Source organism: Gopherus flavomarginatus, chromosome 14 (genome assembly GCF_025201925.1).
Source record: "Gopherus flavomarginatus isolate rGopFla2 chromosome 14, rGopFla2.mat.asm, whole genome shotgun sequence".
NCBI classification, from domain to species: Eukaryota; Metazoa; Chordata; order Testudines; family Testudinidae; genus Gopherus; species Gopherus flavomarginatus.
In genome coordinates this window covers 26,044,628-26,058,400 of record NC_066630.1, presented here as the reverse complement: position 1 = coordinate 26,058,400, position 13,773 = coordinate 26,044,628, and the positions used below count along the sequence as shown (strand labels likewise).

Sequence of the window (13,773 nt, the reverse complement as noted above, 5' to 3'; positions counted from 1 at the left end):
GTGCGATTGATTGTGATTTTTTAAAATTGCTTGACAGCCCTATCTAGTACATTGTTTTTTGTTAGCTATTTTGAAAAAGCCTGGCGCTGACTCTTAGGTTCTGAAACTATGTTGGTTGAGCTTCTCTTAAGATGCTTTTGGATGAAGTATTCAGTTATGTATCTGAACGTAACTACTGCCTGTCCTTTAGGTATGTGACATTAAGGAATGTGTGTTGGGATCAAAGTATTCTTTTGATCTTTAGAGCCAAGAAAGAGAAATTGAGCAAATTAATAACCACCCTCAAAAGATGAAAAAGACTCCTGTGCGGGTCTCAACAGGAGAATAAGAAATTCATGTTATGTCTGAGATTTGCAAATATAGGAACCTAAAGTTAGGCACCCAAATAAATGGGCTGTTTTTTAAAAGTGACAAGCACTCACTAACTCTCACCAATACAGCTGGCCAGAAAATGGATTTTCAGTTCCATACTGAATTTCAAGGTTTTGGAAAATTTTTCATCCCACATTGTGATGAAAATCCAAAAACTTCAATTTTTTCACAGATCTGGAAATCTGCAATATTTAGTTTCAGATGCCCCCAAACATGCCTGAAACAAAATAAGTTCCCTGGGCTCCCAGGCTCCACAGTTACTCACTTGGCAGTCGGCCAAGGAGCTGGAAGCCCTGGCAGGCTGCTGAGGAATCAGGGTTAACTGAGGAGCCTAGGATCCCTAGCAGCCCATCAGTTGGGATCCTGAGGACCCTGGGAATTGGGCAGGGAGATAGGAAATCAGGTAAGTTTCCATTGGAAATCTGCCCCGTTTCCATCAAAATTTCATTGGAATCATGTTACTGTGGAATATTCTGATTGACAAATTAGCATTTTCCACAGGAAAAGGGTGCTGTTGGAAAATCTGACCAGATCTACTCATTTATTCTAACCCTGCCCTACACAGGAGAGTAACTCCTCAAAGTTCAAGAACAATTCACACAATGCTAACTATGGCCACTTGCAGTTCTTTTGTCACTCACTTAGCCCTCCACTTCTCAGCTATTCTTGAAAAGAACTAGGGAGGTAAAAAGGGCACCACAGAGGAATGGTTATAAGAGCCTTCAAGTGAATGGCCAAAAGAACTGCAGGTCCTTCTTAAATCATGTTCCAGATACATGTTATTTATACAATGAAGAATTACACTCATAACACATTAGCAAAATGACCATCCTTGCTAATTGCCCAGTATTTTGAGTCTGTGGGAGGGATAGCTCAGTGGTTGAGTGTTGGTCTGCTAAACTCAGGGTTGTGAGTTCAATCCTTGAGGGGGCCACTTAGGGATCTGGGGCAAAAATCAGTACTTTGGTCCTACTAGTTAAGGCAGGGGACTGGACTCAATGACCTTTCAAGGTCCCTTCCAGTTCTAAGAGATAGATATATCTCCAATCATTATTATGATGATTAGAAGACCTCTATACATTTTTTTAATTGTATAATCTACTTGTTTCAGATGTACTTGTATGACGGGACAGTAGGTGTTGATGGAACATTAGCTTATGTGTCACAACAAGCGTGGATATTTTATGGAAATGTTAGGCAGAATATATTATTTGGAGAAGAATACAATGAAGAAAGGTAATTATTGAAATATTGAAATCTTTCCAATACTTATTTACTCTAAGGATAAGCTTCCATATTTGACAGATGAGTTTACATACATGTACACACACACACACACACAACTTGTCTTCCATTGTATGTTACCTTTTGTGAATAGGGCCCAAAGACTCTGAACATGTGGTTTCCCTCACACTACTTGACCCCATGACTAAGGGGGAGGAGAGGATATTATTTGACTTTCACCATTGCCTTTATTCTGGTTCATTTCCACTAGAGCACCTATAATTAATCATGGCCCCACACACAAGTAAACCATGGGAGATCGCACCTCTGAATTCCAATGCTCCTATCCATACCCAATGAAACTCTGTACTCTGCTGCAACCATCAATGCCAAATATTATCTTTCAAGACATTAACTCCACAACCAGTCAGTGACTGCTGAGACGAGATGTATGCAACATTCTCAGTCACAAGATATATAGTATCACCTCTTTTATGGTCCCAAACTAAGTTAGCTTTAGAACTAAAACTTCCAGGTCTCTCTCATATATGGACTTCAGATATTGCCAAATGAAGGATCAGGCTGGTCAGTTTTTTTATATCTCAAATGGACTATTTAAAAAGTTATGTTAAATTAATGTTAGGCTATAAACGGCCATTACTTTTTCTGTGCTGACCTAGACTGCTGGATATTTTCATTTTTCAGGACTGGTATTCACACATTATAATGATGATTAAATCATCATCTTACTTCTGTTGTCATGTACCATGTGTTCAAATTTCAGCTTCAATAGCATGTGACTAAAACTCAGAAGAAAATAAATGTGTTTAATTTGCCATAAGCTAAACAACAGAAATATCCCCAGAAATCAAAAGCAGGAGTTCATGAGTTCTCATATTACTAACCGATACAGTGCAGTCAGTGCATATTGCATTTAGTTTTGTGAGACTATTTAAAAAAATTTTTAAATCAGTTATAAACAACTAGGAAATGTATGGAATTCACTTTCTCCATTGGTGTTGAGTCTTTGCTCTCTACGCAACATTAAGACTAAGAGGAAACCACAGGGGCAGAGTGGGGGTCCAAATAACCGTATTTGCTACCTATAGTCAAACATGCAAGGTCTAGTACATACATATGCTGCTGATGTGTTAGGTGTCTCCTGCAGTAGAAGACAGGCAGGCCCACTAGGGCCCCCTTCCAACTATTTAAGGGGATACCAACCAATTGGTCTGTCAGTATTATTCTGTTTATCTTCAGGACATGGTGTAAAGCTCATCTAGTTACTTAGGCCCAGATTAAAAAAGATATTTGGGCACTGCTCCACTCTACCTTGCAAGGCCCTAAATGATTTAGATGGCTAAGTTCCATTCACAAAGTCAATTGGACTTAGGCTCCAAAGTGCCTAATGGCCAGTTTTTGAAGGTATTTAGGTGCCTAAAGATGCAGATAGATTGCAATTAGGATTTTCAAAAGCACCTAACTGCCTAACTTCCATTGAAATCATGCCTGGCCTAGACACTTTTGAAAATGGAACTTAGACCCCGCATTGGGTGAGCAGAACAATACCTAAATACCTTTAAAAATATGGGCCTCAGGACTCATTTGTGCCTTAAAAGCACAGCTCTTCCTGGCATGAGTGGGAGCTGCACCATTGCAGGGGAAGCACTAGGAAACATACTGCCTTAGTGAAGTAGAATGCCTTCAAGCACTTCTGATGTGCAAGGGGAATACACCCTTCTGTGAGTGCAGCATATTCCCCAGTACCCATTAGTCCTACACTATGAGCTCGTGATATGGACAAGGCCAAGTTTTCACATCTTTTTTCACGGCCGACCCACAACATTTTGGCACCTGTGCAGGGGAGCTCAAGTGATGCCCCCATGCTCCCTTGCTTGGGCCAAAACTTTGAAAGGTCTCAATTCTGCCTTCTTCCTGTTCTACTCCTCTCATGGTACTGATCTTCTATCTACCCCAACAGAGGAGAACTAACAACTTAAAATGCCTTGTTCAAAAATTTTAAGTAACACTTAACTTTTCTTGTCTGCATAGTAAACATTTTTATCTGTTTGCATTATCAAAGTGGTGCTTTCCGTGCCTTCTTGGTTGCAAAGATTTGAACTGCTTCCTGCTGAAGGTCCACAGTCTGGGCCAGCTCATGCTCTATTCAGATGGTTGCAAGGCCGACCAGCCTCTCCTGCATCATTGTGGAGAGTAGATGTGTTTTTATTAGCTTGGAGAAACTGTGTTCTCCACTGGCAACTGTTACAGGAAGAGTTAGAAGTATGCGCAGAGCAACAAAAGCATTTGGAAAGAGGGTGGTCATCTTATTTGTGCACATATATTCCAGAACAACCTTTGGAATTGATCCTGCTGAAATGTATCTCGAAAGGCCTTTTAGTTCATCACCTAAATCACTCGCATCAATATCATGCATGTCATCATGTGTCAACACTGTCTCTATGCCCTCCTTTGCTGGTATAGGTCTTCTTCAGGTATAGTGAGGCATTTTGGAATATCATACAACATCCCAAATATACTGCTGTGTTCCTTGACCTGCATGAAACATTCTTCAACTGACTGTAGTGCACAATCTAGCACCTGGTTAAATAATTCAACTTTGAGTTGTTGTTTGGGGCCTCTTATGGGATTATCCTGTTTCTTGTAATCAAAATGTCATCTCCTTCAGTGACTCTTGTATTCTTGAATGGGTGGGAAAATAGCTTCAGTGTGAAGGCCCTCTGCCAACTTCTGTGCACTCTTCAGAATGTTTTAAATTCCTCATCTGACCGGTAAGACTCTAGGTATGATTTTGCTTTGTCCATTTGTTCCATTGCTCCAGATATATCAAGGTCAACACCTTGGACTCTCTTGCTTACAACATTTATTTCAAACAGTATGTCATGACGCAACACTAAGGCACAAAGAAATTTGAAGTTATGTATGTTTCTGGTGATTCCATTTCCCTTTGCCACTGTTCTCCCATAAACAGTTCCTGTCATAGCATTATCCTCCATAATGGCAACTATGGCATCATCCATCTTCCCAATTTGGTGTTTGATATTTATTGCCTCCACTCAACTTTCCCATCATGTGGCACTCAATGGTTTCAATGTCAGAGAGGATGTTCCCAGATGTTGCATCAAAATTTGCCATTGATGAGTTGATGCAGAGAAAAATACATAGATGCTTTGAATTACATTTAAAAATTCTACAGCCTCACTAGAAGCTGATGCTGCATCACTGACCACCAAGTTCAATGAATGAGAACTTCATGGGACAAAAAAAAACTCGAGGGTTTAACTCTCGGATCTGTGTCTGCACTCGTCTGTTCTTTCCTCTCATGTTGGCGCCATTATCGTAGCCCTGCCCTCTGATGTCAGCTATCGCAATTCCCCTATCTTCCAGCTTTTTAAGAAGCACATTTGTAATACCAGCCCTGCAGTATCATCAATGTCAAAAAATTCTAGAAAATGCTCTCTGACAGTCACCATTGCAGGGACATTTTCACTAGGTTCTGTTGTTGTTACAAAACACACCATTAAAGTCATTTGTTCCATATCGCTGATGTCAGGTGTGCAGTCCAGAATAACAGAGTAGTATCTTGTTGACTTCAGATCTGCCACAATCTTCTGTTTGACTTTTGTTGCCAGTAACTGTATGATCTCATTTTGAATTGTTTTTCCAAGGTAGTGGCATGTGTAAATTTCTTGGGTGGTGACTCTTCTTAGATGCTCCTGGAGTACAGCATCAAACTTGGCCATCAGCTCCACAATTTTAAGGACGTTTCCTTTGTTTGGCACATATAACTGATCTGAAGTGCCATGCAGTGCTAGGTTTTGGGTAGCAAACATTCTCACAATGGCAATGAGCCTTTTCAGAACATTTTGCCAGTAAAGAGCCTCTGATGCAATCTTCTTTTGATGCTGATCATCTATGGTGGCCTTTAACCATAGTCTCATCTCAAGCTTTTTCCACCTATGGAACACTCTCTGGTGATTTGCTGTCTTCTCATTGCATGCCAGATTTCTAGCCAGATTTTGCAGTCCTTTATTCCTCTAGAACCCAATGTTGCTGGAACATTAGACTGGAAGAGTTTGCAACAAAAACAGTATGCAGCATTCTGGGTTTTTGAGTACATAAGCCATGGCCTCTCCACTTTGTCACCACTGGGGATTCACACCAGTAATGTGTTGGATGGAAACTTCTATTTTCATTGTCCTTGGGGAACATTTTCACTCACCAGCCTGGGGAATCATCAGTTATGCCCAAATCAGCGTTTAGCCCTTCCCTACTGGTTCCATTTTTTTGTCCAAACAAGTCACAAAAGGAAAACAAAACTTCCAGCTGTGGCTTTCTACCCAACCATAATTAGCAGGGCTTTCCCCGGGGAGTATCCCTTCGTCTGGGACTACTGTAGTATGCTGTCCCTTCCTGCAGATTCTCCCAGCTGCAGGGCCGGTGCAAGCATATTTTGCGCCCTAGGTGAAACTTCCATCTTGCGCCTCCCCCCCCCAAAATCACATACATTATAGACAATACACAGTCACAGAGTAACATGTTATAATTTAGAATTTATGTTTCTGCACTTTAAGTTTAGCAAATTTAGAAACAAGTTCCTCCAAGTCAATGCTGTGAGCAATGTCATGTTCTAGTGACAAGGTAGATAGCCCAACAAGTCTTTGTTGCAACATTGATGTTCGCATGTATGTTTTTATCAATTTGAGCTTCGAGAAGCTTTGCTCACCACTGGCCACAGAAACTGGGAGAGTCAAGAGGATGCGAAGAGCAATAACTGTGTTAGGGACATTAACTGTCAGCTGGGGGTCAGGGCTGTGGGGAGGATGGGGTCAGGAGGTTTCCAGCTCAGAGAGACTGGGCTCGGAGCTGGGGGTCAGGGCTGTGGGGGGGGGTGAGGGGGTTTCCAGCTCAGAGGGACTAGGCTCGGAGCTGGGGGTCAGGGCTGTGGGGGGATGGGGTCGAGGGGGTTTCCAGCTCAGAGGGACTGGGCTCGGAGCTGGGGGTCAGGGCTGTGGGGGGGAGAGGGTCGAGGGGGTTTCCAGCTCAGAGGGACTGGGCTTGGAGCTGGGGGTCAGGGATGTGGGGGGGATGGGGTCAGGGGGGTGCCTGGGGGCACTGGGGCAGCTCAGCTCTGCAGGCTGCTGTTCTCTCCAGCCATCCAGGCACAAAGGGAGCAGCAGCAGGGACCAGCTAAGGACCAAGGGGGCAGGAGCACAGGCACCTGAGGCCAAGCTGTGGGGAAGCACTTGCTTACGTTGCCCAACGCATGAGCATCGGGGTCCTTTTCTTCCTCCGCTCCACCAGACCACGGCTGAGGCTCTTTTCTTCTCCATGCCCCTCGCTGGGGCTGACGTGGAGGTTGAGCCAGGGGGCAGCCCCCGCTTTCCTCAAGAAGCCTTGGTGTCGCGCTGCCCTCGCAGGGCTCCTGCCACGTGCCCTAAGCAGAGCTGCGCAGCTCTGCCCAGCTGCCGGCGCTCCCGCCGGCAACGAGAAAAATGGCACAGGCTGGAGCCCCTGCTCTGGGAGAGAGAGGGATTCTGAGCCTCTGCCTGCAGCCCAGGGATTCCCCTGGGTCAGCGCGCCACGGGCAGCCCGAACCTCTGGGCTGCTGCGGCGGCGCCCTGATCCAGGGGGGGCCCTGGGCTGCCGGCTGCTGTTGCGGCGCTCTGACCCACGAGGGCCCCTGGACTGCCGGCTACTGCGGCGGTGCGCTGACCCGGAGGGGCCCTGGGCTGCCGGCTGCAGCGCGCTGATGCGGGGGGGCCCTGGGCTGCCGGCTGCCGCGGCGGCGCCCTGACCCGGGGGAACCCCTGGGCTGCCGGCTGCCGCGGCGGCGCCCTGATCCGGGGGAACCCTTGGGCTGCCGGCTGCCGTGGCGGCGCCCTGACCCGGGGGAACCCCTGGGCTGCCGGCTGCCCCGGCGGCGCCCTGACCCGGGGGGGCCCTGGGCTGCCGGCTGCCGCGGCAGCGCCCTGACCCGGGGGACACCCTGGGCTGCTGGCTGCCGGGGCGGTGCGCTGACCTAGGGGATGCCCTGGGCTGCCGCTGCCGCCAGCAGCTCAGACTCCCTCTCTGTCCCAGCAGCAGCGGCTGCTCAACCATTTAAAAAAAATTTGGGGGTGCCGCTTTTTGGCGCCCCCAAATCTTGGCGCCCTAGGCAACCGCCTAGTTTGCCTAAAGGGTTGCACTGGCTCTGCTCAGCTGTCCCACTGTTCTTGCAGCTCTTTGATAGGGAACACCTGTTTCCTTCACAGCTGTATTTGAATAGTGAACATGGCTGGCTGCCTCAGGCCTCTGGCCCTTAAAGGGGCAGGACAACCTGTTACACACCTGATGCACATGCCTCTCTCTTTTATATTCACATGGGCCACATATATCACACAACAGGTCACTTTAATATGTGAGAGGAGGCTTTTTAAATCCAAAATGGGAACAAACTAACTAAATTAGGAGACTTCAAACCAAAGAAATATGGAAAAATGTAGAAAATAAAGAGCTTCTATAAATATCCATAAACTTTCCTCTGCATTCCTGCTACTTATTAATGCAGCATTGCATAAAACCAGCAAGTTCCTGTCCCTAAGTACTAACAAAAGCTACCTCTGTATTGCTAATAACTCTAGTTCCAACCTTGTTCAGCCATAATTTTATGGACAATAGGTAGAGAATCCCTGTGCTTATTTTTTTTTTTAAAAGGACTTGTTCAAGTGTCTAACCTGCCATATCTGGCTAGATGCTGGTGAGCAGCCATGCTTCTCAGATGTTCATTTTGCTCAATACCTGCTATTGTCTTCAACCTGCCAATTTGTGAAGTTGAGCCATGTGGGAAATGGAACGAATTTGCCTGTCTATACATTTCAGATAAATGTTTCCGTTAGACATCCCAGACATATGGTTTGTATTTAAAAATTCAAGAAGTTATTTCCTGAAATAGTTAAGTAGCTATTTTATCAAAACATAGACATAGGAATATCAGAAAAAGACATTTAATAGCCATTTCTTATGGTATTCATATATTACAGCAATTTTTGAAGCAGCATATCAAATTCTATGATTCTTCTTAAACTCCATTTACCAGTTCCTGAAAATGGCTCCAAAGAATACTGACTGGTTTTAGATTATGAAGAGTTACATGTAGCTAAAAGGCAATAAGTATTCTAAGAATATACATAAATTAAACAAAAAAACGTCTTTTGCCATTAGTTAAGGTCACTGATCAATAAACTAAACCATAAAATCATAAACAAGTACAGGGTTAAAGACTAAAAAGGATTAAAAGATTGTGAAGTCAAGTATTCCCAAGTTTGGAAATGCCAGATCGATTGTTGCCCATGCAACCTTTAATTCAGCCCCTTGTACTATTTAAGTAAAGCACTTGCATATTAGCTTTCTTCAATATATATCTGGTTGCCATTCTTATCATTGTGAAGTTCCATATTTCAACACTCAATACCATGTTGACTGATATATTGAAAGAATTAAATTAAACTGTAGTCAGAACATGTTTTTTGGTAATTAAACTTCAGTTTTACTACAATTTCTAAATGACTGTTTTAATTGTCTGACAGTGAAAACTGAGTAGGGATTCAGACCTATAATTTCCCATTTTAAATATTTTTTAAAAAGCTGGAGGTATTCATAAAGTCTCAACCTCCAATTTGAAAGAAGCATGTAAATAATATACATGAAAAGTAATTTTGTATCTGAGAAAAGTAATAATTACCCTTTGAAAATAAACAGTGTAACTTGCCACAGGACAAGTCCAAAAGAGCACAGTCAGCTTTCATTCTAGTTGCTCCTCGGCTCCTTCATTGTAATAATATCATAGTTGTTTGAGGTAAATCAGTTATCACAGGCAGCAGTTGCCATGACAACTAAGGCACTAGTGACTCTCCTCAAGTATGCAATTGAACTGGAGGGAGTGAGTGATGAATGGCTGATTACCGCTGATGTCACAATGTTACTGCTCAGGCACCATCAGGGTGCAGCAAATGTGCACTAGGTGGGGAAGAAAAACAGGATTCCTGGTGTTTGTTTCCCCAAATTTCCTAAGAAACCAGCACACAAACACAAAATACAAACTGGAGATTGTTTCACAAACAACATTGGGATGCAACAACTGCAAGACCTTAATACAGTAGGTATTTTCTTCCAGGAGAACCAGAAGATTCTGAACATATAGTTGCTACATAAATTTGGTAGGAACTAAATGATGTTTTATAAGGCTTTTGGTGCAACTGATATGCTCACAGAAACAGGGCTGATAAATGAAATGTTAGTCATTCTTTGCAAAATATGGAATAAAAGTAGAGCATAAGATTAATATTTGCAATATAAGCTTACAGTAGTAAAAGAACAATTCCTTTTAATAGCTGGTAGGTAGACACCTAGCCCATCCTCTCCAGAAAGAAGAAATTTTGCATGTGTTGGTTGTATATAAGATTGCACTTTATCCTTCTTGTTTTACAGTACAAAGTTTTAAACATTCAGAACCTGACTTTCATTTACACTAAGGCCCCTGTACACTACAGTGTAAAGGTGCCCTAAAGTGGCCACCAATGCAAACTTATGCCCTTTTAGATCATAAACTCTTCAGGGCAGGGACCATGTCCTTACTATGTTTGTGTACAGCTGAGTACAATAGGGTAGAGCCTCTGGGTGCCACACAATTCAAATACATTATAATACTACTAATAAAGTAAAGGCCTCTTTACACTGACAAAGAGGTGTGAAAACTCTTTAATGTAAATGAGAATCAGGTTCAGTATTTAGTTGGTCAAAAGGCTCAACATATAGCAAGCAATTGTGATGCAGGATTGAGAAATCCAAATTGAAGTCTAATCTCAAGTTCCTACATTTTTGGATTTGTATGTGAGGCTGGAATTGCAGATTTGGTGCTCTCGGTCTCAGCTGGAGGTTGTAGAGTACAACATTGTATATCTGCTCCTATGATGATATTGTATAAGAATTTCAAAGGCAACTGTGTTACATTATGATGTACCTGTAACTTGTGTACATAGAAAACGGGGGAAAGGGCTGGATCTGAAGGAATGAACGATAGCCATGGTCACTGAATTATTATGGTTCAAATCAATGTATTTGCAACAAAGATGCTAGACTAATTCAAAATACATAAGATTTTGTGCTGAAGAAAATAATATATTTTTAAGAATTAAACAATTCTGAACATTCATTCTTTAGGTACAATTATGCAATCAATGTGTGCAGTCTGAAGTCAGATATGGAAACTCTTCCTTATGGAGATTTGACTGAAGTAAGTCTCATTATGCAATCTAGTAAAATATTGGCACATATTATGGAGACCTGTTAAACTCTCCATAGTAAAAAGTTGACAATAGAGTCCCATTATGTCCAATTTTCAACCAACTTTCACTCCGATTTACACCCCCACCCAAAAAAAAATTCATATTCCACATCAAATCCCAGGCTAGATTTTTTTTTCTGGACATTTGTTTTAAAGTTTTAGAGAAATGAGGATTTCAAAATATTTTTTAAAAACTTATTTCTAGTTCTATGGTTGCACAAAAGAAATTTTACAAACATGAACTGAATGTAAATCATGCAGCGTGGTCTTTCTAAGATTGCAGAGAAGCTGAATACATCTTGGCAGTGTGATTATCCCAAAACCCAAAGCTTAGGGCCCCACTCTCCTAGGAGTAAAAAAAAAAAATCTAATTGAGCCCCATCAAACTGCCAAGCTCCTATCCAGCTTCCTCCAACAGCTCCAAAGTAATTCTGTGTTGTCAATTCAAAAATCTGCAACATCCTGAAAACTGAAAAAGTGGGGGGCAGCATAAAATATTTTTATTTATTAAACTTTTTCTTTTTTTTTTTAATAATAAACCAAACAAGTTCTAGGTGCCAACATATAAAACACTTACAAAAGTATTATACATCACAAAAGAGAAAATACCCCACAGTACTCATATTCCCACATATTAACTGCACTATTCCTAGCACACAAATTTTATGACCCATATGAAAGGAGAAAAGAGACAAAGAGGACAAGGAAGGATTACAGATTTATCTTCCACTTCCTTTCATCCAGACCAGCATAAAATAAATGAATTTAATATAAAAATACATGGGCCACTGTATTCTTTGTATTATTCATATTTGCTTAAATAAAACCCTGTATTTTTAATGTTTAAATGAAGCTGCCATAGAATTTCCAGTCTGTGACACCAGAGTGCTTCTGCACAATCCAGAGATCCAGTTTGCCACAGAGTATACAGGGTGATGAGCAGCAGTAATAGCCTAATCTATCTGCTACCATTATATGCATACATATTCCTACTACCTGGGTGAGGAGCACTCTCAACTATCAACCAGGCTAACCAGGGGTTGCTCTTGCGACCTAAACTAAAGCCTGCTGAAGTCAATTGAAAAACTCACCTTGACCTCATCAGGATTTGAATCTGGCCCTAATCTTCAAGAAAACCTTAATGCACATAAAATAATGTTATGATGCTGCTTAAAGAAAAGAAAAGAAAAGAAAAGAAAAATAAAACCCCAAGTGACATCTATTTTTTATTAAATGAAAAAAAAATCAAAGTTGTGTTATAGGAGAAATATCTGTTTTACATAAATATTCTTAACACAGCTGTTATAACCCTAAAAAGCATCCTCCAGCAGAAAAAGGATGACTGATAATTCATTGTATGTATTTATTTTACAAATTTCTACTATGATAGCACTATAATTCAATGCAACAACACACACCTCTTCAAATACTTTCAATATTTTGTCTATGTGGTTTCTAGACTTCCTGTACTGGATCTGCTACCAAGGCTAAAAGATATCTTCTTTGCAGAACGTTCCTAGAGCACAATGGCCCCAAAAATATTACAATTCACCTGTTACTGTTTGTCAACTATCCTGTCAAGCATTATTTGTTAGTGGGCCTTAGAGTCCAATTTTACTTTCTTTTTGTGTTGTGTTCATCAATTGCAGGTCACATTTGTGACAGATTATTCCCAAAATGGGTGAGAATTTACTACTAAGCGCTTTTTGTAACATATCTCTTGCACACTGTCCTCTGGAGATGAAGTTGTACATAAATGTCTGTGCACCTAGCTCTCAAGTCCTGTAAGGAAAATGGGTTCATGTCCTCAGAGACAAGGAAACAAAGACATACTAGCTGAATGAACATAGAAGGGTTCACGCCAGGTCTTTAAATATACAAAGAAGCTATTATCTTCTGGAAACAGATTTGGGAGAATGGTAGTATTCCCTGAGCTGTTTCACTGCAGAGACAATGTTCCTGTGCATCTCCATAATTCCTGTTTGCCAGTCATTTATAACTGATTCCTGACTCAACAGTGTAAACTGAAGTCAATGGAGCTATACAAGCTATACCAAGTTACAGCAATTGAGACTCTGACCCTGAATGTGTAGATCCATATCTCTCAAGTGGTGAGCTGCAACACCCAGGAGGGTCATGGAAAGCATTTAGGAGGATCACAAGGCATTGAAATTTTTATTACAATCTAAAACAAAGAAAATCTCTCATCCCTACTCGCTATACACCTTTACACTTCAAGGTCAAGTATTCACTGTCAACCTCCTGAAATACACACACAAATAAATTATATAAGCTTATAGCTGATATTTAAAAATAAAACTTACTTTTATCAAAAATGTAAGGGGCTCGTGAAAATTGACTTCAAACAAGGGGTTGCCAACCTGGAAAAGTTAAGAAATAAGGTTTAGAAAACACAGATTTCCTTTCTGCAATGAAAGCTTCCCGTCTTATCTCTCTTTTGTCAGTCACTTTTCTAAAGTGTTCTTGTTTTGGTCCATAAAACTAATACTGATAGTATTGATGATCAAAAAATTGTAATCATTTAACTGATGGATTTTGCATTTTCTTCTGTTTGCTTGCTATTTGGGAACAGATCGTGAAATTTTCAAATGTATTCATTATTTGAAATTAGTCACAATTGTCTTGGTCTGCAAATTACAGTTTGCAGTCTTATCTGCAGATTCAAAATACAAACCGCAAATATTACAAAAATGGCACAAATTGTGAATTGTGTGTTCAACAGATATAGCATACTCAACTTACCAATTAGCCAAACAGCATGGATTTCAAGTTGTATAACTGATTAATATTCACAGTTTATACTGTTCTGA

At 41.4% G+C, this 13,773-nt stretch overlaps 1 protein-coding gene and 1 long non-coding RNA gene across 2 annotated transcripts in view; one reads left to right on the top strand and one right to left on the bottom strand.

Annotated features, from left to right (window-relative positions):
• The window catches only part of LOC127034376 (uncharacterized), a 56,622-nt gene extending 47,191 nt beyond the window's left edge, over positions 1 to 9,431 (bottom strand). The window contains exon 1 of the long non-coding RNA XR_007769375.1: positions 9,341 to 9,431. This is a non-coding gene — a long non-coding RNA (uncharacterized LOC127034376). The remainder of the gene's footprint in view (positions 1 to 9,340) is intronic.
• The window catches only part of ABCC12 (ATP binding cassette subfamily C member 12), a 100,735-nt gene that overhangs the window by 33,845 nt on the left and 53,117 nt on the right, over positions 1 to 13,773 (top strand). The window contains exons 12-13 of the mRNA XM_050923038.1: positions 1,484 to 1,608; positions 10,819 to 10,891. Coding sequence (XP_050778995.1) covers positions 1,484 to 1,608; positions 10,819 to 10,891 — 198 coding nt within the window. The remainder of the gene's footprint in view (positions 1 to 1,483; positions 1,609 to 10,818; positions 10,892 to 13,773) is intronic.